Source organism: Mirounga angustirostris, unplaced genomic scaffold (assembly GCF_029215605.1).
Source record: "Mirounga angustirostris isolate CCGP_5_RB_7025 unplaced genomic scaffold, mMirAng1.0.hap1 SCAF_2, whole genome shotgun sequence".
NCBI classification, from domain to species: Eukaryota; Metazoa; Chordata; class Mammalia; order Carnivora; family Phocidae; genus Mirounga; species Mirounga angustirostris.
Genome location: NW_026991710.1, coordinates 1237779 through 1263127, shown reverse-complemented (window position 1 = coordinate 1263127; position 25349 = coordinate 1237779). Strand labels below are relative to the sequence as shown.

Here is a 25349-nt window from a genome sequence, read left to right as displayed (position 1 = left end):
GGCCCAGAGAACGAGCGGAAGCACGCCGGCAGGCATCCGGGCCCCACCGGGCAGACCGCCATAAACGCCTTTGGCCTTGGACACCTCCCTCCGGCAGCACGCACGGGGGTGGGCGAGAGGCCCGGGCGTCGGCCTGGGAGCCGCGCAAGGGAGGCACACGTGCGCCTGCCCCCCGCCACCCCGGACGCCCGGCCGGCGCGGGGCCGGGCCCGTCCGCGGCGCGGCCGAACGGGGACAGCGAACGCGGGCTGCAGGGCAGGCGCCTCCGGGCGTCGGCCGGCCCGGCAGCGCGCTCCGCCTCGCCGCGCGCAGGGACCCCCGCCAGCCCGCGCGCCGCAGGGGCGCGACGCCCCTCCTGACGTCATCTCCCGCGGCCGCCCGGAGAGCCGGCCGCGGACGCAGCACGCCACGCCACGAAGCGCCCGCGAGGCCCCGCCCCCAGAGGCGCCACCGCGGCCCGCCCCGGCGGGCGCCGCCATGTTGGGGGTCCTCGCCGCGGGCGCGTAGGTGTCTTCATAAGATGCCGGCTCGGCGGCACCCGGCTTCCTCCCCCCAAGATGGCGTCCATGCGGGAGAGCGACACGGGCCTGTGGCTGCACAACAAGCTGGGGGCCACGGACGAGCTGTGGGCGCCGCCCAGCATCGCGTCCCTGCTCACCGCCGCGGTCATCGACAACATCCGCCTCTGCTTCCACGGCCTCTCGTCGGCCGTGAAGCTCAAGCTGCTGCTCGGGACGCTGCACCTCCCGCGCCGCACCGTGGACGAGGTGAGGCGGGCGGCGGCGGGGGCGCGGGGCCGCCCCTTCCAGCGGCCCGAGACCCCGGGCCCTGCCCCCTCCTCTCCGGCGGTTCCTGCGTGCCCCCTCGCAGCCCTGCCCTGGACCTTCACGGTCCCCCGGAACCCCCCCACCCTCACGCCCCCGGCCCGCGGACCCTCGTCCCCGACCCTCACGCCCCCGGCCCCGCGGACCCTCCTTCCCGCCCCGGGACCCTCGTCCCCGACCCTCAGTCCCCCGGCCCGCGGACCCTCCTTCCCGCCCGGGGCCCTCGTCCCCGACCCTCACGCCCCCTGCCCGCGGACCCTCCTTCCCGCCCGGGGCCCTCGTCCCCGACCCTCACGCCCCCGGCCCCGCGGACCCTCCTTCCCGCCCCGGGACCCTCGTCCCCGACCCTCAGTCCCCCGGCCCGCGGACCCTCCTTCCCGCCCGGGGCCCTCGTCCCCGACCCTCACGCCCCCTGCCCGCGGACCCTCCTTCCCGCCCCGGGACCCTCGTCCCCGACCCTCACTCCCTCTGCCCGCGGACCCTCGTCCCCGACCCTCACGCCCCCTGCCCGCGGACCCTCCTTCCCGCCCCGGGACCCTCGTCCCCGACCCTCACTCCCTCTGCCCGCGGACCCTCGTCCCCGACCCTCACTCCCCCGGCCCGTGGACCCTCGTCCCCGACCCTCACTCCCCCGGCCCGGCGGACCCTCATTCCCACCCCGGGACCCTCGTCCCCGACCCTCATTCCCCCTGCCCGCGGACCCTCATTCCCGCCCCGGGACCCTCGTCCCCGACCCTCAGTCCCCCGGCCTGCGGACCCTCGTCCCCGACCCTCACTCCCCCTGCCCGCGGACCCTCATTCCCGCCCCGGGACCCTCGTCCCCGATCCTCACTCCTCCTGCCCGCGGACCCTCATTCCCGCCCCGGGACCCTCGTCCCCGACCCTCACGCCCCCTGCCCACGGACTCTTCGTCCCCGACCCTCACTCCCTCTGCCCGCGGACCCTCATTCCCGCCCCGGGACCCTCGTCCCCGACCCTCAGTCCCCCGGCCTGCGGACCCTCGTCCCCGACCCTCACTCCCCCGGCCCGGGACCCTCGTCCCCGACCCTCAGTCCCCCGGCCCGCGGACCCTCCTTCCCGCCCCGGGACCCTCGTCTCCGACCCTCACTCCCCCGACCCGCGGACCCTCCTTCCCGCCCGGGGCCCTCGTCCCCGACCCTCACGCCCCCTGCCCACGGACTCTTCGTCCCCGACCCTCACTCCCTCTGCCCGCGGACCCTCATTCCCGCCCCGGGACCCTCGTCCCCGACCCTCAGTCCCCCGGCCTGCGGACCCTCGTCCCCGACCCTCACTCCCCCGGCCCGGGACCCTCGTCCCCGACCCTCAGTCCCCCGGCCCGCGGACCCTCCTTCCCGCCCCGGGACCCTCGTCTCCGACCCTCACTCCCCCGACCCGCGGACCCTCCTTCCCGCCCGGGGCCCTCGTCCCCGACCCTCAGTCCCCCGGCCCGCGGACCCTCCTTCCCGCCCCGGGACCCTCGTCCCCGACCCTCAGTCCCCCGGCCCGCGGACCCTCCTTCCCGCCCGGGGCCCTCGTCCCCGACCCTCACGCCCCCTGCCCGCGGATCCTCCTTCCCGCCCCGGGACCCTCGTCCCCGACCCTCAGTCCCCCGGCCCGCGGACCCTCCTTCCCGCCCGGGGCCCTCGTCCCCGACCCTCACGCCCCCTGCCCGCGGATCCTCCTTCCTGCCCCGGGACCCTCGTCCCCGACCCTCATTCCCCCTGCCCGCGGACCCTCCTTCCCGCCCCGGGACCCTCGTCCCCGACCCTCATTCCCCCGGCCCACGGACCCTCATTCCCGCCCCGGGACCCTCGTCCCCGACCCTCAGTCCCCCGGCCTGCGGACCCTCACGCCCCCTGCCCGCGGACCCTCCTTCCCGCCCCGGGACCCTCGTCCCCGACCCTCATTCCCCCGGCCCACGGACCCTCATTCCCGCCCCGGGACCCTCGTCCCCGACCCTCAGTCCCCCGGCCTGCGGACCCTCACGCCCCCTGCCCGCGGACCCTCCTTCCCGCCCCGGGACCCTCGTCCCCGACCGTCACGCCCCCGGCCCGCGGATCCTCCTTCTCTCCTCCCGGGTCAGGCCTGCCTGTCTCCGGACCGTCTGCCCCACAGGCCTCCCCCTCCCCGCGCCCGAGTTGCTGGTGGGGAGGGGCTGGAGCCCACCGGCCGGGGGAGGAGGCTGGGGAGCCGCCGGAGCCGCGACCGGGGTCCGGAGCCGGGGTCCGGGCCGGGGAGCGCGGCGCACTCCGGGTTCTGGTCTGGGCATCTTACGGAAGAGCCGCTTGTTCAGGGCCCCGTGTTCTCTGGATTCTTTCCGCGCACGAGCACTTCGCGTTGTTGCAGTGAGTGGGTGGGCGAGATGTTTTGTTCTTTCCGCGACGGCATGTTGCGTCGTTTTCCGTGCGAGGTGAGGTAGTTTCTCCAGGTGCTGAAGCCCCTGTTGCTTCCACTTTGTGCCACGACCGTTGCGGTTTCTGTGAGGACGCCGCTGTCGTTCCGGACGTCGCCGTGGCCGGTGGCGGCGCCTGCTGGGCGCGTGCGTGGGCCCGGTGGACGCGGCCACCTGCCGCGGCTCCCGGTTAGTTTTCCGTGAGGAGTGTTCCCCTCCCTGAGCGGGCGGCGCTTGGTGCATCCTGTCCTGGGGACACGGGGCTGTGGACAGCTTTTGGCTCTTGCGAGCCTTGTGTTCGCCTTAGGGTGTCAGGAAGCGGGCTTCTCGACGGTACCTGGAGATACCCTGTCTAACTTCGGGGTTGCGGGGCGTCGCACTGTGATGCGATGGTCGCTCTGCTTTTCAAAGCGGGCGTATCAGAGTAAACTCCTCACCCACACTTGCCAGCTTGCTGGGCGCATCAAGGCGCTCGGTGGCTTCTCTTGTTTGTTTTTGCCCAAAGTACCTGCACCATTTTTAAATTTTTTTTAAAGATTTTCCTATTTCTTTGAGAGAAAGGGAGCACGCACGTGAGGGAGGAGGGCAGAGGGAGAAGCAGACTCCCCTCTGAGCAGGGAGCCCCTCCTGGGGCTCAGCCACAGGACCCTCAGATCAGGACCTGACCAAAACCAACTCTTGGTCCCACCCAGGTGCCCCTGGTGTAACTGACATACAGTGTTAGTTTCAGACATGCAACATACTGATACAATGTTTGCATGTATTGCTTATGATCAGCACAGTAAGTCTACCATACATGCGGAATTGGGGGGGGGGATGAGAACTCTTAAGACTTCTCTTAGCAGCCTGCAAATATGCAGTACAGTATTAGTAAGTACAGTCACCACGTTGGGTGGTTTTGATTTGTGTTCGCCTTAATACTAACGTGGTTGAGCATCCTTTCGTGTATTTATTCACTGATTTTCTTTTTTTGTGAGTTACCTCTTCACATCACTTGTGGGTTTTTTTCCTGACAGTCTTTTTTTTTTTTTGCTATGTAGTTTTTTAAAACTTTATATATATATACACACACATATATATATAAACGTTGGCTAGCAGTTCTTTTTCAGTTATATATTTTACAGCTCTTTTCCAGTTTTAAGCCTCACGTAGGCTTTTTCACAGACTCTTTGGAGGTACAGACGCTCTCAGCTGTAACTGGGCGCCGGTTACAGTCTTGCCTTCCTCTGTGATTGGGGCCCAGTTTGTCTTGTTGAGGATGTGGTGCCTTGCCTGGGGGGAGGGCGCTCCTGCTGCCGTGTTTGAGCAGCTCAGTTTGCCTTTCACATTGGAGTCTTCAGTCTACCTGGAACTGACCAGCGTGTGGAGCTGGGAGTCCAATTTTGTTTTCCACAGGGATGTCTGATTAGTCCAGCACCATTTATTGAAAGCAGCTGTCTTTCCCTGTTGCTTTGCACTGTCACTTCTGTGGGTTTGGGCCCTGGGCTCTGCTCTGTTCCTTCAGGCTATTTATATATCACTGTGCCAATAACCCACTAAGTCCTGTTACTGCCACTGTATACAAATGTCTTGCCAGCTCACAGCAGACCCTCCCACTTTATTCTTTAGCAGCATCTTTGGCTATTCTGAGTTGTTTCTACTTCTATATATATTTAATCTTCACTCCTCAGGTTACACATACATCATGTTGAGATTTTGATTAAGACTGAGTTGAGTTTATAGTGTGTTCTCGGGTGAAATCATCTTAATATTGAATCTGATAAATTGTGAATATGGGCATACCTCTCTATTTAGATCTCCTTTAATATTTGTTATAAAATTTTATGATTTTCTTCATAGAGATCTTCCATCTTCTGTTAGATGTGTTATTAGACATTTCATATTTTTCAATGCTGTCGTAAGTGGTATCTGTTAAATACATTTTTTAGATGAGTTTGTGAATAGCTTCTGTTAAAAGCTTACCAGTTGCAATAATTTTCCTGTTGACTCTTTATTTTTCTGTGTACTTAACTAATTTCTTTCCAATTACTTTTTACTACTTTTTCTTGCCTTACTACACCCACCAGGACCCCTCCAGTACATTGTCTTTTTTCTCATCACACAATGAGAACTTTGACTGTTTTGCTGATAAATATTATGTTTCCTATTATTTTTGGTAGATAGATTTTATCTGGTTAAGGAAATTCTCTTCTATTTCTAGATTTTTAATATATTTTTTACTTATCTTTTTTTTTTAAGATTTTTTTTTTTTAATCCATTTGACACAGAAAGAAGCAAGGGAGGGGGGAGCGGCAGGGAGAGGGAGAAGCAGGCTCCCTGCTGAGCAAGGAGCTGGATGGGGGACTCCATCCCAGGATCCAGGGATCATGACCTAAGCCGAAGGCAGATGCTTAATGGATTCAGCCGCCCAGGCGCCCCATTAAGATTTTATTTATTTGAGAGAGAGAAAGAGAGAGAGCACATGAATTGGGGGGGAGGGGCAGAGGGAGAGGCACCAGCAGACTTCCCCCTGAGCAGTGGGGATCATGACCGGAGCTGAAAGCAGATGCTTAACCGACTGAGCACTGAGGCACCCCTATCTTTTTTTTAAAAGATTTTATTTATTTATTTGAGAGAGAGAGCGAGAGAGATCACAGAGGGAGAGGGAGAAGCAGACTTGCTGCTGAGCAGAGAGCCGGGTGCTAGCTCAATCCCAGGACCCTGTGATCATGACCTGAGCGGAAGGCAGACACTCAACCAACTGAGCCACCCAGGTGCCCCTACTTCTAAATTTTTTTTTTTTTTAAAGATTTTATTTATTTCTTTCACAGAGAGAAATAGCATATTTATTTCACAGAGAGAGATAGCAAGAGCAGGAACACAAGCAGGGGGAGTGGGAGAGGGAGAAGCAGGCTTCCCGCGGAGCAGGGAGCCCGATGTGGGACTCGATCCCAGGACCCTGGGATCATGACCTGAGCCGAAGGCAGACGCTTAACGACTGAGCCACCCAGGCGCCCCTAAATTTTTTTTAATTTTGTTTTTTTTAAAGATTTTGAGAGAGTGAGCGAGCGAGAGAGCACGAGTAGGGGGAGGAGCAGAGGGAGAGGGAAAAGTAGACTTCCCGCTGAGCAGGGTGCCCGGCATGGGACATGGGGCTCGATCCGGGGGCTCCAGGATCATGATCTGAGCCGAAAGCAGACACTTAACCAACTGAGCCACCCAGGAGCTCCTAAATTTTTTTTAAAGTTGTAATCATGAATGAGTTTTCTTAAGAGTTCTTTTGAGGTACAATTCACATATCATACAATTCACTCATTTGAAATGTACAATTCAGTGGTTTTTAGTATATTCAGAGTTGTGTAACCATCATCCTAGTCAATTTTAGAACATTTTCATCAGCCCCCAAATAAACCCATACCTGTTAGCAGTCTCCCCCTCCACCACTACTCCCATCTTCTCCAGCCTGAGGCAACCACTAATCTGCTGTGTCTAGGGATTTATCTATTCTGGACATCTGTGTGAATGGAATCATATAATATGTGGTCCTTGTGACTGGCTTCTTTTACTTGTGTAATACTTTCGGGGCTCATTGATGTTGTAGTATGTTTCTATTTCATTCCTTTTTTATAACTGAATGATATTCCACTGTATTGATAGACCACATTTTATTCATCAATTATTTGTCAGTTGATGGACATTTGGGTTGTTTACTCTTTTTAACTCTTATGAATAATGCTGCTGTGAAAATTCATAACAAGTTTTTATAGACCTATGTTTTCAGTGTGGACATTGGATTTCAATTCTCAGGTATATGCCCAGAAGAAGAATTGCTTGGATCATATTATAACTATTTTGAGGAACTGCCAAACTGTTTTCCACAGTGGCTTCAGCATGTTTACATTTTACACGAGTGATTTTTTAGTGTTCCAGTGTCTCACACCTTCCCATCCTTTGTTATCATCAGTCTTTTTGATGTAGCCATCCTGTGGTGTGAACATGAATGGGTTTTGAGTTTTAACAAATGGTTAATTTGTTACAATTGGCATGTAATTCACCATATTTATGGAATAGCATTAGTTGTAAACCAGTTTTGCATCCCTGAGGTATAAACCTAATTTAGTCACTTTATTTTTTTTATTTATTAATATTTATTTATTTATTTGAGAGAGAGAGAGCAAGAACACCATGGGTGGAAGGGGCAGAGGGAGAGACAGTTTGAAGTAGACTCTGCACTGAGTGTAGAACCCAACGTGGGGCTTGATCCCAGGACCCCAAGATCCTGACCTGAGCTGAAACTTACAGAGTCAGAGGCTCAACCAACTGTGCCACCCAGGTGCCCCCAATTTAGCCATTTTATATTGTTGGATTATGTTGTCCTGATATTTTGTATAGGAATTGTATATTTATGTTCATGGGGGAAATTTACCTCTAATTTTACTTTATCTTTTTCTTTTTTAAGATTTATTTATCTATTTTAGAGAGAGCATGAGCAGGAGGGGCAGGCAAAGAGGGAGAAAGAATCTCAAGCAGACTCTGTGCTGAGCACAGAGCCCACTGTGGGGCTTGATCTCATGACCCTGAGATCATAACCTGAGCCAAAACCAAGAGTAGGGTGCTTAACTGACTGCACCAGCCAGGCACCCCTCTAATTTTACTTTTTCATATTGTCTTGTCAGATTTTGGTATGAAGTTAATGCTACCCTTATAAAGGGGATTGTAGTGTATCCTCTGTTTTCCTTTTCTTTGGAAAGTTTAATAATCAAATTATTTCTTCCTAAATGTTTGGTAGAACTTAGTAATAAAACCATATGGGGGACCTGGATTTTCTTTGTGGGAAGATTTTTGAGTATTGATTCTTGGTTTTATAATCTTCTTAAGTAAAGGTTAAATGTTACATATATTTTTAAAGGATTAGCCATTTCTACTTAAAGTCCAAATTTATTAGCATGACGTAGTTAATATCCTTTTATCTTTTTAATATCAGAAGCATGTGCAGTGATGTTCCCTTTTTCATTTTTCTTTTTTTTCCCTCTCATTTTTCTTTTTCTTGATTCATCTGATATTTGTCAATTTTCTAAGACTTCAAAGTACCAACTTTTGGCTTTGTTGATATTCTCTGTTATGTATTTGTTTTCTGTTTCACTACTTTTTTTCACTTTCATTATTTTCTTCCTTCTCCTTCCTTTTTTATTTTGTTCTTTTTCTAATCTCTTAAATTGGAGATTGAGTGTGACCTCATTTTTTAGCTTTTCTCCTAAAATATATGTGTAAAGCCATAAATTTTCTTCTCCCAGCATTAGCTGCATCCTGCAAGTTTTGATAAATAGCATTTTTGTTCCTAAGTCACAGTATTTCCTAATTTCTATGATGATTTCTTCACTGATCCTGTGTAGTTTAGAATTGTTTCTTAGTTTCCATACATTGGAGAGGGAGAGATTATAGTTATGTTTTTGTTTGTGAATTCTAGCTGTATTGAGTACTTGTCAGAGAATACAGTCTACGTTATTTTAGTTGTTTGAAATTTAAGGTTTGCTTAATGGTGAAATATATAGCTAGTTGTTGTAAACACTGTGATTGAACTTGAGAAGCAGGTTTATTCTCTAGTTTTGAGATCTGCTACCCAGTATATGTTCATTAGGTCAGTTTGCTTATTGTATTGTATAGGTCTACTGTAGTCTTACTGATTTTTAAAAAACTATTTTATCAATTAGAGAGGGGGGTATGTTGATCTCTATTATGATACAGATTTGTCTATTCCTCCTTATAGTTTTATCAACTTTTGTTTTATGTATTTTGAGGCTATGTTATTAGGTATATGCAAATTTAGAACTGTTATAGTCGCCTGGTAAACTGAACCATGGATCTTTATATAGAGATTTCTATATGTGGTAATGTTTTGTCCTTAAAGTCTTTTTTTGTCCAGCTTTAATATAGACATATCAGCTTTTTTCATTGATATACATCAATATATGTAGTTCTGGGACTTTGTCCATATTACAAGAATTTTTTATTTTCTTTTAAGTAAGCTCTATACCAAACATGGGGCTTGAACTCAGTGACCCCAAGATCAAGGTTACGTGCTCTACCAACTGAGCCAGCCAGGCACCTCTGTATTAATAACAAGTTACAATTAAGAACTTACTAGCTGGATTGAAAAACAATTAGGCAATTCTGGGTAGTTTACTTTTCTGAAAAGCATTTTTATTTTCTTGGGGTTAAGAAATTTTTTTCTTTTTTTAATATTTTTTATTTTTTTAGATTTTATTTATTTGACAGAGAGAGAGAGCACAGGCAGGCGAAACAGCAGGCAGACGGAACAGCAGGCAGAGAGAGAGGGAGAAGCAGGCTCCCTGCTGAGCAGAGAGCCCAGTGTGGGGCTCCATCCCAGGGCTCTGGGATCATGACCTGAGCCGAAGGCAGACGCTTAACCGATTAAGCCACCCGGGAGCCCCTATATTTTATTTTTAAGTAATCTCTACACCCAATGTGGGACTCAAACTCACCACCGCAAGATTGAGAGTCACATGCTCTACCAACTGAGCCAGCGAGGTGCCCCAAGAAAATTTTCTAAAACATCTTAATTCATTTAGCTATCTTAGTTATCTTAAGTTATTTAAGGGTCTGATACTTTTGGGATGTTATTCTAAAGATTAAGGTTTTCTACATAGGACCATAGATACAGGGGGACTAGATGACTGGGCTAGATGTGTTCCACACTGTATTAGACAGAGTTCTCCAGAGAAACAGAACCCGTAGGGTGTGTCCACGTGCGTGTGTGTGTGTGTGTGCCCTATAAATACCTATATATGCCATATATGGGGGGTGGCTTTTATTGAAAGGAATTGGCTCACATGATTATGGAATTTAAGAAGTCCTGAGATCTGCAGCCAGCAAGCTGGAGTCCCAAGAAGAATGAGTGTTTCATCCAAATCTGAAGACTGGGAAAGACCAGTGTCCCAGCTCAGTCAAGCTGGAGTTGTGTCTTCAGTGGATGAATGAGGCCCACCCACATTAGGGAGGGCAATCTGCTTTACTGAGTCTACCAATTCAGATGTTAATCTCATCCAGACACACTTAGAACTTCTGTTTGAGCAGATGTCTGGTCACCCCTGGCCCAATCAAATTAACCATCATAGATAGCATTTGCTACAGCTTGTGTTTCTTAATGGAATCCTGAAACCAGTTTACTTGTTTTGTGATGTATCTGTTCCTCTCCAAAGCTAAGTAAACAACAGTTCTTAGCTCATACCTGGGAGGAGTAAGGGAGATTTGAATGATCCATTGCTTTGGTTTATTTAGTGAGGGGTACAGAATTCAGTTGAGGCTCCTGCTCTAAGAATTTTTATCTAGTTAGGGAAGTAAGAATGATGTCTTGAAAATGTAGGCTAATGATTTGGGGAGACAATGTACATGAGGTGTTTTGCCGAACTACAAAGTGTCATAAAAGGTAAATAGTGACTTGATGTTTTGGCTGTATTTGAAAGGGTGTTTAGGAAATAATAAATGCTGGTATTGGATAAAACTGGTGATCACTTTGGTCTAAGATGTTGACATTGGCACCAGTGGAAGTTTCGGGGAAGCAGAGGTGGCCGTGAGGTACTGTTTATTATGCAGAATTAACCAACTCATGAGATGACCAGGGGGAGTCCTAGGGATGCCGGTGCTCAGGGACTGGGGAGCTGTAGATTCATCAGCTGAACTATCAGACGGATAAGGCCAGCTGCAGAGTGAACCAGAGGCGATTTCTCCCAAGGCCACGCTGCATGCCCCTGGGAGGGTGGTCATAGTTACCCTTTACTCACTGCGGCTCTCACTACCGAGAACCCACTGTCCAAAATGACGGCTTGGAAACTTTGCTGTTTGAAGTCATCTCCACGAGAATGAGATGTCCCACTTTTACTTGGAGGATCTGACACTTAGACACAGAGGAACAGCCTCACTTTCCAAGTCAGGGGCAGAGAGTCACATAGGAATGTGTGAACGTGACATCCTCGCCTCTCACCTGTGTTGTGTTCAAGGACGCTGCACCCAGGTCCACGTCACGGTTCTGACACAGACCTTCTGACACAGACTCACTGCGTCATTAACATTTTACCTAAACTCTGCTGCCCTGCCCCCCCGCCCCCATCCAGCACCTCTGTGGTTTCTTTTCTGCCTGTGGGGTACAGCTCCGTCCCACAGCAAGCAGGAGCCCGCATCAGGTTGTAGGCTTCCCCCTAATGGCCTCAGACCGTCGGCCCAGGACCCTGGGTCACTCTGTAGTCCTGCATTTTCCTATGGCGTGTTTTGGTGGGCTTTTTGAAATTACAGGTATCTTCCGTCTGTTCTAGAAAATCTCAGCAGTTATGCCTTCACATAATTGCCTGTGCCTCAGTTTCTCTCCTGTGTTGTCTGCTTCTCCAAGGAGGTGCATGTGGGATTTCCCTCTGTCTCCTGAGCCCAATGTCTCCCTTCTGTAGTTTCTAGTGGTTTCCTTTCTTTCTTACGGTCTGGATCGTGTCTAGCTTACCACCCCGTCCCTTCCTTCGTCTGTGGTCAAACTGTTTACTGACTCCTCCTTCCTTCCTACAGAGTCTGTGCTGTGCCCCCTTTTACCCCCACACCCTGCTCCCACATTTCCGCAGGCACCAACCGTTCTATTCTCGTTATTTATTTTAAAGATTTTATTTATTTATTTGAGAGAGAGCGTGCGTGCACAGGCGGGGGAGGGGAGAGAGAGTGGGGGCAGAGGGAGAGGGAAAAGCAGGCTCCCTGCTGAGCAGGAGCCTGGGATCATGACCTGAGCCATCTGAGCCAGCCAGGCACCCCAGTTCTGTTCTATTTAATATGTGTCTTTTTGTATGTGTCCTTTAAAAGTGTGTGTATTGCTTTTAGGTGTAATTGACCTAAACTGCCTGTATTTAATGCACGAAATGTGACCTGTGCATACCTGTAAACTAGCACTAGCACTAGAGAAAATAACAGATGGATCACAACCTGGGTCTCCTGTCCCTCTCCCGCGCAACTGCTTTCTGTCACTATAGATTAGTTTGCATTTTCTAGAATATTATTTACATGGAATCATACAGAGTGATGTTTTTGGTCTGGCTTCTTTCACTTAACATCATAATTTTAAGATTAACCCATGTGTCCATGTGTACTAATAGCTCATAACTTTTGTTTTAGTTTTTTTTTTTAAGATTTTTATTTATTGGGGCGCCTGGGTGGCTCAGTTGGTTAAGTGGCTGCCTTCGGCTCAGGTCATGATCACAGGGCCCTGGGATCGAGTCCCGCATCGGGCTCCCTGCTCGGCGGAGAACCTGCTTCTCCCTCTCCCTCTGTCTGCTGCTCTGCCTACTTATGCTATTTCTGTTAAATAAATAAATAAATAATCTTAAAAAAAAAAGAGATTTTTATTTATTTATTGATCAGAGAGCGAGAACAAACACAAGCAGGGGGAGAGGCAGAGGGCGAAGCAGACTCCCCACCGAGCAGGGAGCCCAATAAGGGTACTCGATCCCAGGACCCTGTGATCATGACCTGAGCCAAAGGTAGCCACTTAACCGGCTGAGCCACCCAGGCACCCTAGCTCTTAACTTTTTTTTTTCAAGTTTATTTAAATAATCTCTACATTCAGCCTGGGCTCAGACTCATGACCCTGAGATCAAGAGCTGCATGCTCTGACGGAGCCAGCCAGGCGCCCCCTATAGTTCTTAACTTTGCTGAGTAGGCTGCCTCCGTATGGACATGCTCCAGAAACGGGTATCTCCTTGTGTGGACTGTCATTCTCCAGGGGAAACACACAGGAGATGGGTAGCTAGGTGCTAGGTGTGTGTTTCACTTCCCCCTTTTTTTTTTTTTTTTAAGATTTTTTTATTTGAGAGAGAGTACTTGGGGAGGGGAAGAGAGAGAGAATCTCCGGCAGACTCCCTACTGAGCTCAGAGCTTGCCTCAGGCCTGGATCTCATGACCCTGAGATCTGGACCTGAGCCGCAACCAAGAGATGCTTAACCGACTGTGTCCCCCAGGCGCCCCTCTGTATTTCACTTCTAAAGAAACTGGCAGGCTGCCCTCCAAGGTGGCTGTCTCGTGTTACCTTCCCTCTGGCAGTGGCCGGGGCTCCAGCTGCCACGCTCTCCGTTTGGTAGTGTCCTTGTCCTCTCAGGCACTCTCCTAGGGCTCAGTGTTTCCACAGTCACTAGCGACGCCGAGCATCTTTCGACAGTCTTGTATTGCAAATCTTCTTTGATAAAGAACCTGTTCACATCCTTCAGGGCATATTATTTTTAGTTGATGTAAATTATATTGTCTTATGTACTTCAGTCAGAGTGTTTAAACAAAACATTTTTAAGATTCACTCGTGTTGCTCTTCATCTAATCCCAGGGTTGGCAAACTGGCTGTGACCTGTTCGTAAGGCCCGTGAGCTAAGAACGTTGGCACGTTAGTAAAGGGATCGTTCAAAGCTGTGTCATTCCTTTTTTTTTGACGTGGCTCACAAGCCCTAAAATAGGCACTGTCAGGCCCTCCACAGAAATACGGGCAGACTCCGGGCCTGCTCCGCTGTGCCCCATGCTTGGCGTCCCTGTGCACGTGTCCTCCTCCTCCTGCCTCCAGCCTGGCTACGACAAGCTGCGCCACAGCATAGAGCTTCTTACCCAGGGGTCACTGTGAAGATTTCTTTGGAATCTATGCCCAGGGGTGGAAGTGTTGGGTCATAGAACATACCTGCTTAAGTGGTGACCCTGTACGATCCACACTCCCACCTGCAGTGCCTGATGGCACTTGTGTCCCCCCACCCTTCCCCCTCGGGTTTGTCCACTTTTCTGTTTTTGTGGATCAGATGGTTGGAAAGTGCTACCTTGTGTTCATATGAGGCGGCTGTTCCTGTGTTCACTGCCTTCTCAGATTTCTGCCTTACTCATTGCCTGTGAATAGCATCTGCCTTTGGGGCGGCTGGGGGGCTCAGTCGGTGAAGCGTCTGCCTTCGGCTCAGGTCATGATCCCTGGGTCCTGGGATCGAGCCCCGCATCGGGCTCCCTGCTCAGTGGGGAGCCTGCTTCTCTCTCTGCCTCTCCCCCTGCTTGTGCTCTCTCTCTCTCTGACAAATAAATAAATAAAATCTTAAAAAGAATAGCATCTGCCTTTGTTTCTGTTGGGGTTGCTATCTTGTTGATTTGCAGGGACTATATATATTTTAGATAGTAAACACTGCTGGTTTTGAACATTACAGACTGCATCTGCCATTCTGTTACCTGTCTGTTAACTTTTTCATTTGCCCTTCACCAAACAGAAATCTTTCATTTTAATACACAGTAATAAATTTTTTGGTTTATGGTTTGTGCTTTTTTTTAAGAAGCCGTTATATGTGCCCCTCTCATTTCTCTTCACTTTGTAGTCCTTCCATTCTCTAATGGGTCTTTAATGCTGTGAGATTGGAAGCCAGTTTTATTTTCCTCTGAGTCCCGGATCTGTCTCCAACCATGCATTTAGATGCAGGCCAGCTTTCTTTCTCATGGATGTGGGGGGGGGGGGGGGAGAGCCTGTGAGCACACGCGTGCGTGAGGGCATGCGATGTCCCAGCGGCCCACGCCAGGTTGCCCTCCTGCAAGAACTGGAAGCTTCTTCTTTAAGCATCTGTCTCCCCCCAGAAACCCAGGGAAAGCCTGCCATGAGAACATGGCTGAAGGTAGGATTCTTGGTGAAGACTTAGTGGGGTTTTTGTTTGTTTGTTTGTTTTAGATTTTATTTATTTGACAGAGAGAGACACAGCGAGAGAGGAACACAAGCAGGGGGAGTAGAAGAGGGAGAAGCAGGCTTCCCGCCGAGCAGGGAGCCCGATGTGGGGCTTGATCCCAGGACCCAGGGATTGTGACCTGAGCTGAAGGCAGACGCTCAACGACTGAGCCACCCAGGGGCCCAAAGATTTTATTTATTTATTTGACAGAGACACAGCGAGAGAGGGAACACAAGCAGGGGGAGGGGGAGAGGGAGAAGCAGGCTTCCCGCAGCGCAGGGAGCCCGAAATGAGGCTCAATCCCAGGACCCTGGGATCACGACCCGAGCCGAAGGCAGACGCTTAACGACTGAGCCACCCAGGCACCCCAGAACACTAGGCTTTCATGAACACAAGTGGATTCTCTGTTTATCTTGTGCTCACTTGTGAACGTCTTGAGACCAGGTCTTATGTCTTGCTTGTGTCTGTGTCCCTAACATACCCCACCTTTTGTGGCTCTCGGGAGAGACTCGGGGTCTGTAGAATGGGTAGGTCATTAGGGGGGTCTGGTTCATGGTAAACCTCATCTTGTGAGGCTTCTGTATGGGTGCATGTGTGGGGGCCTCATTCTTTCCCCTGCCCCGTAGGATCCACTGTAGCTGGTTGGTCTCCATGCTCATCTCTTTGAGGAACCGCCAGCCCGGCTCCCAGTGCCACGTGCCCAGCAGTGTGTCCAGAGGGCTCCAGTCTCTCTGCCCCTTTGCCAGCATTGACCATCGCCCATGTTTCTGATGCTCGTCTCCGGGTGTGTGAGGTGTGCCGGCCCGTGGGGCCACATCACCTTTGCGGCCTCTCCCCTCCTGCGTTGTCCTCTGCGAGTGTGGGCGCTCAGGACTTTCCTCACATACACAGTCTGTGTTTCTTGTTCTCAGTGCTTTGGGGGTGATCGTTGACGGTGGAACCTGCCATCTTACTGAGCCACTGAAGACACATTTAGATAGGAGTAATTTTTTTATATATAATTTTAGTTTGCCTGAGACCTGTTTTTATCCTTAACTCTTTGTAGTAAGAGACAAGCAAAATTCTTTAAATTTTCATTTTGTGCCTTTTTGTTTTTAATGTAGGACAGAGCTTATAGCTCAGCTAAAGAAAAGGGGGAAGGTGGTGGGTGGGGCCATTCTTCTGTAACAATAAAACGCCCCCCACCACAGATGTTAAAAAATAAATGTTTACAGTTTTTGCCATGAAAAGAACATCTGCATCTTTCAAGAGATGGCCTTTAGAACCCGTCAGCTGGCGCCCGGTCCTGTGTGTGGCCGACAGGGGGCGCCCAGTGTCCGAATCGAACACCTTGGAGCTTTGAGCTCGGGGCAGGGGTGCCTCTCCCCTGGTGGGTGGGACCCGACATGCACTTGGGTGTGGTGACTCCGTCAGGCCAGGAGTGACGAATCTCACATCTGAGGAATGGAAAGGAGCTCCGTCTGGGCCTCCCCGGGCTCTGGCCTGTTCCGGAGCGGGGGCGTGACAGGGCCGTGGGGTCACGCGGCAGGAGCTCTGCGCCGCCTTCTGCCCCTTCCCCAGCCCTCTGTTCTGCTGAGCGTGGCCAGGCCGCCTACGTCAGTGCTCCCAGGACCGTGGGCCGGCCTCCCCATCCCGAAGGTGCCCCCTCAGCAGGTTTCCTAAGCAGGGGTGTTGGTGGCCTGCCGTAGGTTCTGGGTAGCGTGCACTCAAAGGCAGGTGCCCGTCTTTGGACAGCCTTCCCATCTGCTATTGTGTGGGCACACGAGGGGCCTGGGTGCCGCTGGGAGCCATCTCGGAGGCTGTGGGGAGATGCGGCCCCCAGGGGAGGGTGGGCGGGGAACAGGCCCAGGTGGGGGCATCAGTGTGAGTGGGCGTCGCAAGCCGGCAGAGGCTGTGGCAGCCCGGGGAAGCGGGATGGCCGTGGGTGGGGGGCACAGAGGGAGGAGAGCCCGCAGGTTCCCGAGAGGATGGGGCCGGGCGTGGAAGCAGTTGCTGTAGAGGTGGGATGCTGTCGTGTGCCCCGCAGAAGCTACAGTGGGATGCGGAGGGGGCTCCCCTCTGTTTAATTTATTTTTTTATTAAAAAAAAATTTTTTTAAAGATTTTATTTATTTATTTGAGAGAGAGAATGAGACAGGGAGAGAGAGCATGAGAGGGGGGAGGGTCAGAGGGAGAAGCAGACCCCCCGCCGAGCAGGGAGCCCGATGCGGGACTCGATCCCGGGACTCCAGGATCATGACCTGAGCCGAAGGCAGTCGCTTAACCGACTGAGCCACCCAGGCGCCCCTCCTCTCTGTTTAAAAACAAAGGTGCATGGACGCTGGCTTCTGCCCAACTCCGTCCTACCGTCCGGAGCAAGGCGGGGCGCGTGTCAGAGTGGTGGGGGGGGTGTTCCCGGGAGGGGCGGGCAGGGGGGGCGTCTCTTGGGGGCCCCCGCTCAGGACTACTGTCTCTCCTTTCTCGGCAGATGAAGGGCGCCCTGGCGGAGATTATCCAGCTGGCCACCCTGGACTCGGACCCCTGGGTTCTCATGGTAGCTGACATCCTGAAGTCCTTTCCCGACACAGGCTCGCTTAACCTTGACCTCGAAGAGCAGAATCCCAACGTTCAAGATATTTTAGGAGAACTTAGAGAAAAGGGTATTTGTGTGTGTGTTTTATGCTGGGAGGGGGGAAACAGGTCTTCCTTTAAACCTCTTTTCTGGAGTGAATCTGGCGTCTAGAGCGTGGCATTTTGTGCTGCGCCCTGTGTACCCAGCCCGCCCCGGACGCTGCCCCCCAGCTTCTAGCTGCACAGAGGCTTTGAGAAACAAGCTTGGGACAGGCCGCTGCTCACCGCGCTTGCTGTATCTGAGATTTATTACTGTTTTCGCATTCACGTGCACTCTCTCCCTGCTCAGCTCATTGAGGCCATGGGTTCTGCCCCTTCAGGTTGCAACTTCAGAGCCTAGAACATTCCTTGGCACAGAGTAGATGCTCAGAAATGTGTCTTGAAAATATCACCAGTTCAGTTGTTTTGAAAGTGAGCTGAAAACCATTTAGGAAATATTCTCAAACGGTCAGAAAGAACACAGAGGAGGAGGCAGGCTGTTCCTCCCCAGGTGCCTCTCCTCGTTTGGAGAACTGGATCTGGCGTGCCCCTTAGAGACGGAACACGTGCTGCTGCTGGCCGAGTGGCTGGACCATCATCCCCTGCAGGTGGCCCCTGACAGCCCTTTCTCCCCTACGAGGTGACCACCCCGTCACACTGTCAGTTTTCACTTGATCTCTAATGGCCCACACACTCCACGGATGCTGCGGGAGCACCGGGAAGTAGACCCAAGATGTCTCTGTCCTGGTGCTTAGCTTGACAAGGGTCCACGTGAGGTCCATGCCCACCTGGGTGACATCTCTTGGGTGGGAAGGGCCTGTTCTGTCTTCAGCTGCAGGTGGGCTCCTTGGCCCCTGGGGGGCCTGGTCCTAGAGGGACTGGCATGGGGGAGGGGTGCATAGGAAGAGTGGGGGCTGGCTTTGAGCTCCTTCCCCCAGGGTTTCTCCTGAGCTTGGACTCCTGGGTGAACACCCAGAGCCAGATAGCTGCCTGGGTGCTGCTTCTGAGGGCCAGGATGCAGCAGGGGCCGGGAGCGACCACAGGCTGTGACCACCACAGACTTTCCCTTCCTACTGCTGGGGGCGTGTCTCAGCATTTCTGATGCCCTTGGGATGCTTCCAGCACCTTCCAAAAATGGTTGTATTGACGTTCGTCTGGGGTGCCAGGCTGAGCGCAGGCAAACCCAGGATGTAGCGGCTGGGCCACCCATCTGACCAGCAGCCGCGCTGGCGGCCTTGACTGTTGGGTGATGGTGGAGAGGAGCCTCTGGGGAGGCCATGCACTTGTTTTCTGTGTTGAAAACAAAGCAGAAGATCCAGGACCATAAATAGGAGACTGCATTTTGGTTCGCATTTTCACATGAGCTGTGCTAGCTGTGGCCGGGTGAGGGGGACGCAGCTCCTAACGTGTTGTGTTGGTTCTCGAATGAGCAGTGAACGAGTGTGAAGCGTCTGCCATGCTGCCCCTGGAGTGCCAGTACTTGAATAAAAACGCCCTGACGACCCTCGCCGGACCCCTCACTCCCCCAGTGAAACATTTTCAGTTAAAAAGGAAACCGAAGAGCGCTACGCTGAGGGCAGAGCTCCTGCAGAAATGTGAGTGCCCCCCCGGCCTCGGAGGCCAGCAGCGCTAGGGACTCCACAGCTCAGATCACGCTTCTGTCTTCCTCTGTGGTGTTTATTTCTAGAGTTCCTTTAGATTTTAAGAAACTTTGTTCCAGACAGTGCTACATAAAGTTTTGGGTTGTTTTTTTTTTTTTTTTTAGAAATGTATTACTGCTATGCTAAACTGTGTTCTGAAGTCTGCTTTAGAACAGAATTTTTAGGTTAAAGTGTCTGTAATCTTTGTTGCAAAAATGAAATCTGCAAACCGAGTCACGTGGGCAGGGAGAAAGGTGGCCTCGTGAGGGCTTTTTGAAAGGCTGGGCCTTCACTCTTGTAATTTTGTGTTTTTCTGGAGTTGCAGATGATGTCCCTTTGACCTTAAAGATGTTTGGCCATTTTATTTAATGTTTTCTCAAATAGTGGCGTATCACATGCATGTGGAAGATATTTGCCAGATAAAAAGGCAAGGAAATGGAGTCCTTCAACCAAATGGCAAAACTCAGATTTCAGTTAGCTTTTATTTTGAATGGCCATGGACTTGGTATGAACCATATACATAAATGCCCTGATTGCCAAGAACCTGGTGTCCCGGGTCCAGGGCTGCTCTGTGGCTTCACGGAGCCAGCAGGACGGGGCGCAGGCTCAGGCCCTGGTGCCCCCCACCGCCGCCTCGCGGTTCACCTTCCCCTTCTCCCGTCCCCACCAAGCCATCTCAGGAAATTCTCGTTTCCTTCCTCGTATTTATGCATCTGTGAGGAGAAACAGCATACCTTGCCCGGTGACCGCCGGTGAGGATGCTCCACCGGGCCCGTGGGGCCTCCCTCCGGCCCACCGGCGAGACAGAAAGCCCCTTTTGGGGCGTCTGGAGTGCGGTTCTTTTTCCCCCCTGGCTCTGCTTCCTTGAGAGTAGGGTTTGCTAAGCAGAAAACAGGACGTTGGAAGCGGGGCTGGGCTTCTCAGGAATGCGTGATGCTTATTTAGGAAAAGAGGGCTCTGAGTCTGTACCAGCGCGTGCAGATCTGGCTTCTTCGGGAGCAGATTCAGTGAGGCGTCGCGCCCCTGCGGTGACGGGCGCGGGGCTCACCTGACGCAACCCTCTTACAGCCACCGAGACGGCCCAGCAGCTGAAGAGGAGTGCGGGGGTGCCCTTCCACGCCAAGGGCCGGGGGCTGCTCCGGAAGATGGACACCACAAGTAAGGCGCGCTCCCGGGCAGGCCCAGGTCTGAGCTGTCCCTGGCTTGTCGGAGCCTGGGGCTCGGCCTCAGAGTCCGGGTCCTTCCTTGTTAGCAGCGTCGTTTAAGTGTTGAGATCTGCGCGGGCCACAGGCCCCGAGGGCGCCTTGTGTGCTGGTGAAGGGAACCCGTGAAATGAGGAGAGCGCTCAGGGTTGAGTTCAGGTTTTCCACTTGCAGAAGGACCTGGAAGTTCATGTGTGAACACGCTAAGAGGAGCCTGACCAGAATTTGAGGGAAACGCCGGTTCCCCCGCTCTGTGTAGCGAGCACAGGCGGGTGTGGGTCGCTGCCAGACCTGCTCTGTGGGGGGAGGGAGGGGGCGCCCCCTGCAGATGGAGGTGGTGGCCCCAGGTTGCGTTGTCAGGCCGCGCCTCCCGCCTCCCGCCTCCCTCAGGGTTGGAAACAGCCCTGCACACAAACAGAACGGATGCTGTGACGAGAAAGCCCGGTTGCCCTGGGGCTCGTCCCCAGAGGGCAGGAGGGCAGAACGGCCATTCTCCCGCGGCCCAGGGCCCAGGGCCGACCGAACAGCAGGGAAGCTGGGTCACCTGAGATGCGCGCACCTGTTGGAGCCCAGAGGGAAGCCTTGGCGGGGGAGGCCCCGTTCTGTAGGGCCTGCCCCAGCGGGGTCCTGAGGGCAGTGGCGTGGTCACGGTGCCCTTGACGGAGCGTCCAGTTCAAGGTCGTGCTTCCCTGGTCCTGCTGGCGGCGCCCGCGTCACAGTGCGAGATGGGAACGTGGGTCTGTGTCCGAGCGCTGAGATGGGGGCCTGGAGGCGGCGGGGGGGCGGGGGGGCGGGCGCCAGATGCCCGGGGACGGGGACGGGCCCTGTTCGGGAGGCGAGTCCGTTTCGACAGACTGGGGACCAGACTCGGTGGCGGGGGGCGGATTCTGTCCGCAGGGCGTTTGGGCATCTAGCCGTGGACGGACCTGATCACCGGGAGGTGCGAGAAGGAAGCCAGGCTGAGTCCCGGGGTGGTGGGTGGGTGTGGGCGTGGCAGCTTTGTTTTTTGGTGTTTTTGGCAAAAATGTCATAGATTGGCTGTGATGTCATCACTCCCTATGGCCTTGCTCTTTGACTTGACGCCTGAGTGCTGGGCTCCCTGGAGAGGTGGCCCCTCACCCCCTAAGGCCCGGGGTCACCGGTGCCCTGGTGACATCACCTGCAGCACCTCAGAGACCCAGCCAGTCCCTGGGAATCGGGGTCATGCCTGCTGAGCATCTGATGGGCTCGCAGGGGGCGGGGGGGGGGGCACTGGGCCTCGCTCCCGTCCAGGGGGCTGGCGGAGCGGCCTCTGCTTCTTGTGGAACAGCATGGAAGTGGCAGGGGACAAGGCTCTCCCTAGAGTCCTGCTGTGCGGGGCAGGCCCGTCCCAGGCGGCCACCGACGGGCGCTGTCCTCTCCGCAGCCCCGCTCAAAGGCATCCCGAAGCAGGCGCCCTTCCGAAGTCCCACCGCCCCCAGTGTCTTCAGCCCTGCCGGGAACCGGACCCCCATCCCGCCTTCGAGGACGCCGCTGCGGAAGGAGAGGGGAGTGAAGGTGGGCACTTCCCCGCTGGCGTCCGCGGCCTCGGCAGCGCGGCCCGGCGCCCCTCCCACGGCGGTCACGGGCGGGCTTCTGTCTGTTTCGGCAGCTGCTCGACATCTCTGAGCTGGATATGGTGGGCGCCGGCCGGGAGGCAAAGAGGAGGAGGAAGACGCTGGGTACGTACGCGGGGCTCCCTGCAGGGTCGTGCGGGTCGGGCCTGCGCCCCCGACCGGTCCCTCTTCCGTTTCTCGCGCCACCGGCGACCTTTGTGTCGTGACAAGATGGTCCTTAACGGGGGAGCCGCGATCACACGTGGCAGACCTTTGCCGAAACCAGCTCACCGCGCGCTCTGCCCGGAGACTGGGTTTGAAGCGCGCGCTCAGCGAGGCGTTGCCGGCCGCTGGCTGGGGCTGCGCGGCTGGCGGGGCCCCTCCTGCACCCCGGGGACCCGCATGTGGGCTGCCACGCTGGTGGGGGCACCGGCGAGGACTCTGCTTTGTCGGCAGATGCGGAAGTGGTGGAAAAGCCGGCCAAGGAGGAGACCGTTGTGGAGAACGCCACCCCGGATTACGCGGCTGGCCTGGTGTCCACACAGGTGGGGCTGCGTCCCCGATGGCCCGTCTGCCCCCCCCGGCCCCTCACGCGCCGTCGTGCGCGCTCCCTCTCGTCCCGGGGGTTAGCCACACAACGTGCCCTGTGGGCGGCAGCGCCGGCCGGAGGCCCTGACGGGGGGCATCGCGTGTGCTCTCTGGGGGGCTCCTTGGCGAGTCTCCGCACTGCTGTGCCTCGGTTTCCCCCCTTTCCGGTGGAGGTGGCAGTGCCGGCCTTGCAGGTGGGAGGGAGGGAGGGCACACGCTGGCCATCGGCCCCTTGTGTGGGGCGTGAGGCCTGCCCGTCACTGGGGAGGTGAGCGGCCACACGGCCTGCTGCTTGGGAGTCTGGTCCCCGCAGACCGTGCGCGTGCAGCGCGTGGGTTCAGGGCCACGGGCTAGGGCTGGAGGAAGGCCCCAGGGCCACGGTGGTTTCTGGGTAGTGGCTTAGTTTCCTCCTGTTGCGGGGCTGTTCCCTCATTTCCTGCAACGAGGGAGTCTTCCCGTCGTCGCTTGCTTTGTGGTAAGAGGAGACCTCGAACAACCTCCTCCTCTCCTGAGCGGCGGCTGGTTTGGGAAGCTCCCGAGGCAGACGGGGCAGCCCCGCCCCGAGGAGAGCGGAGCCCACTGTCCTGCCTCAGGCTTGGGGACGGAGGTTTACGCCGGAGCCGGCCCTGGGCCCTCCCCCCCCCCCGCCTCCAGGAGGGACTGTAAACTCTGTGTTCCAGAAACTCGGGTCCTTGAACAGTGAGCCGGCACTGCCCTCCACGAGCTACCTGCCTGCCACACCCAGCGCGGTCCCGGCCTCGTCCTACGTCCCCAGCTCCGAGAGCCCGGCAGGTGAGCTCCCTGCCCGCCCGCTGGGGAAGGGACGGAGTGGCATCTGCCTCGGACTCGCTGCCACGGGGCTGCCGTGTCCTCCTTCCCGAGCCGTCGCTGGTGCTGAGTTTCCAGGAGCGAACCCAAAGTTTTCAGCTGCTCTGCCTTTTCTGGGGGCAAACAGGCAGCGGCCCCTTTGCATAGTGCGGCGGGAGCACGTGCTGCTGGGGGCGAGGGGTGGCCTGGCTGACCGTGCCTCGGGGCTCAGGGGTCCCCTCACGGTCCCGGCCTCTGCGAAGAAGAGGAGGACCACCCAGGGTAATGGCCTCGCCTCTGGGGCTCTCACTCCACTGGGCTTGGCTTTGCCCACCAGGAGCTTGGTCCCGGGAGCGCAAGTGGCCAGCGGCCTCATCAGGCTGGAGGCAGCGGCCTTCCTGTCTTACCAGGGCCGTGGGTGGGGGCGAGGGCGCCGGGCCTCGCACCTCATCTGCGGGCCTGGGGAAGCCGGAGACCTTTGGCTCCAAGGTGGGGGTCTCTGTCCCCCGCCGTGGGGACCCGGAGCTGAGGTCTCAGGGTGAGCAGGGTCGAGTGGTCAGGGCCTGGGAGGTGGGGCAGAGCCTGCCCACTTTTCCCGAGCGGGGCGGTGGGGGCGGGGGCGGGGGTCCCCGGGCCCGGCCGACCCCCTCACCAGATCTTGCTCTGCTTACAGCACCGTCTTCTCGGGAAGCCGGCCTGCAGGCCAGCCGGCCGCCCGAGGAGCCCAGTGCCCCCAGCCCCGCGCTGCCGGCGCAGTTCAAGCAGAGGGCCCCCATGTACAACAGCGGCCCGAGCCCGGCCGCATCTGCGCCTTCGACACCCACCTCCCCGCTGACGCCCACCACACCTCCAGCCGTCACCCCCGCCGCCCAGACACCTCCGGTGGCCATGGTCACCCCACAGACCCAGCCCCCTGCCCAGCAACAGCCCAAGAAGAACCTGTCGCTCACGGTAGGTGCGCCTTAGGTGACAGGCGACAGCCACCAGGAAGGGCGTGTGGCCTCAGCCACCCACACCTGCAGAGTGCCGGGCAGGGGCCTCCAGGTGGACACGGGCGGGGCTGCTGGCTGGGCCTGGGTACCCACACCCCCTCTCCCCATGCTTGCAGAGAGAGCAGATGTTCGCCGCGCAGGAGATGTTCAAGACGGCCAACAAAGTCACGCGGCCCGAGAAGGCCCTCATCCTGGGCTTCATGGCCGGCTCCCGAGGTGGGTGTGCACGGCCGGCCCCGAGGGGGTGGGTGGGGGGATGAGGGCCCCCCGCAGGGTGGGGGAAGGGGCTCCCCGCCACCCCCCGCGCCCCGCCCAGCAGCCCCTGCCCTCCGCAGAGAACCCATGCCAGGAGCAGGGCGACGTGATCCAGATCAAGCTGAGCGAGCACACGGAGGACCTGCCCAAGTCGGATGGCCAGGGCAGCACCACCATGCTGGTGGACACCGTGTTCGAGATGAACTATGCCACAGGCCAGTGGACGCGCTTCAAGAAGTACAAGCCCATGGCCAACGTGTCCTAGGGGCCCCCCGCCCCCGCCCGCCTTCACTGCGGGGCTGAGGGACGACCTGTGACCGGCCCGCAACTGCTGCCGAGCCCCAGCCCACGGAAGCTTTTAGGTTCATTTCTCGGGGGTGTTCTGGACTTACTTTTTAAATTTTAGTATGGGTTACTTTTTGTGTGATTTCAGATACTTTTTTGGATTCAATATTGCATTTTTGAATGTTAAAGTTAACCAAAAAAGTTATAACTTCCTAATTTTAGCGACAGCTCTGCCTGTTAACTTTTATCTTTTTTTTATTTTTTTCTTAAATTCCACTGACCGTGAGGGAGGGCTCTTCCTTGGTAGTGCGCCGCTCTTCCCATCCCACGAGGTTGAGGGGACCAGAGTGAGGCCCAGCACAGTTGAGAACGGGGTGGGGACGGCCTGCCACATGCCCCGGAGTGGGAGACGCCGGGCCGCACACGCCACGCGCAGGTTTTGTATTTGTCTTTTGTACGGTTGTGAGCACTGAGACCAGTCTCCTGGTGCCTGTTTTCATTGTACAAAC

At 55.2% G+C, this 25349-nt stretch overlaps 1 protein-coding gene across 2 annotated transcripts; it reads left to right on the top strand.

The window, feature by feature from the left end:
- NELFA (negative elongation factor complex member A) lies at positions 1-25067 on the top strand. 2 transcript variants are annotated; one of them, XM_064584141.1, is made up of 11 exons: positions 1-767; positions 17376-17547; positions 18931-19092; positions 20206-20295; positions 21745-21875; positions 21970-22039; positions 22370-22458; positions 23182-23293; positions 23982-24259; positions 24417-24516; positions 24620-25067. In XM_064584141.1, the coding sequence occupies exons 1-11, from the start codon at positions 558-560 to the stop codon at positions 24856-24858; spliced, it is 1653 nt and encodes a 550-aa protein (XP_064440211.1). In that variant the 5' UTR covers positions 1-557; the 3' UTR covers positions 24859-25067. The 2 variants fall into 2 exon arrangements, with proteins under 2 accessions (XP_064440211.1, XP_064440212.1); XM_064584142.1 differs by having other exon boundaries at positions 10-767; positions 24636-25067.
- Positions 25068-25349: the final 282 nt, after the last annotated feature.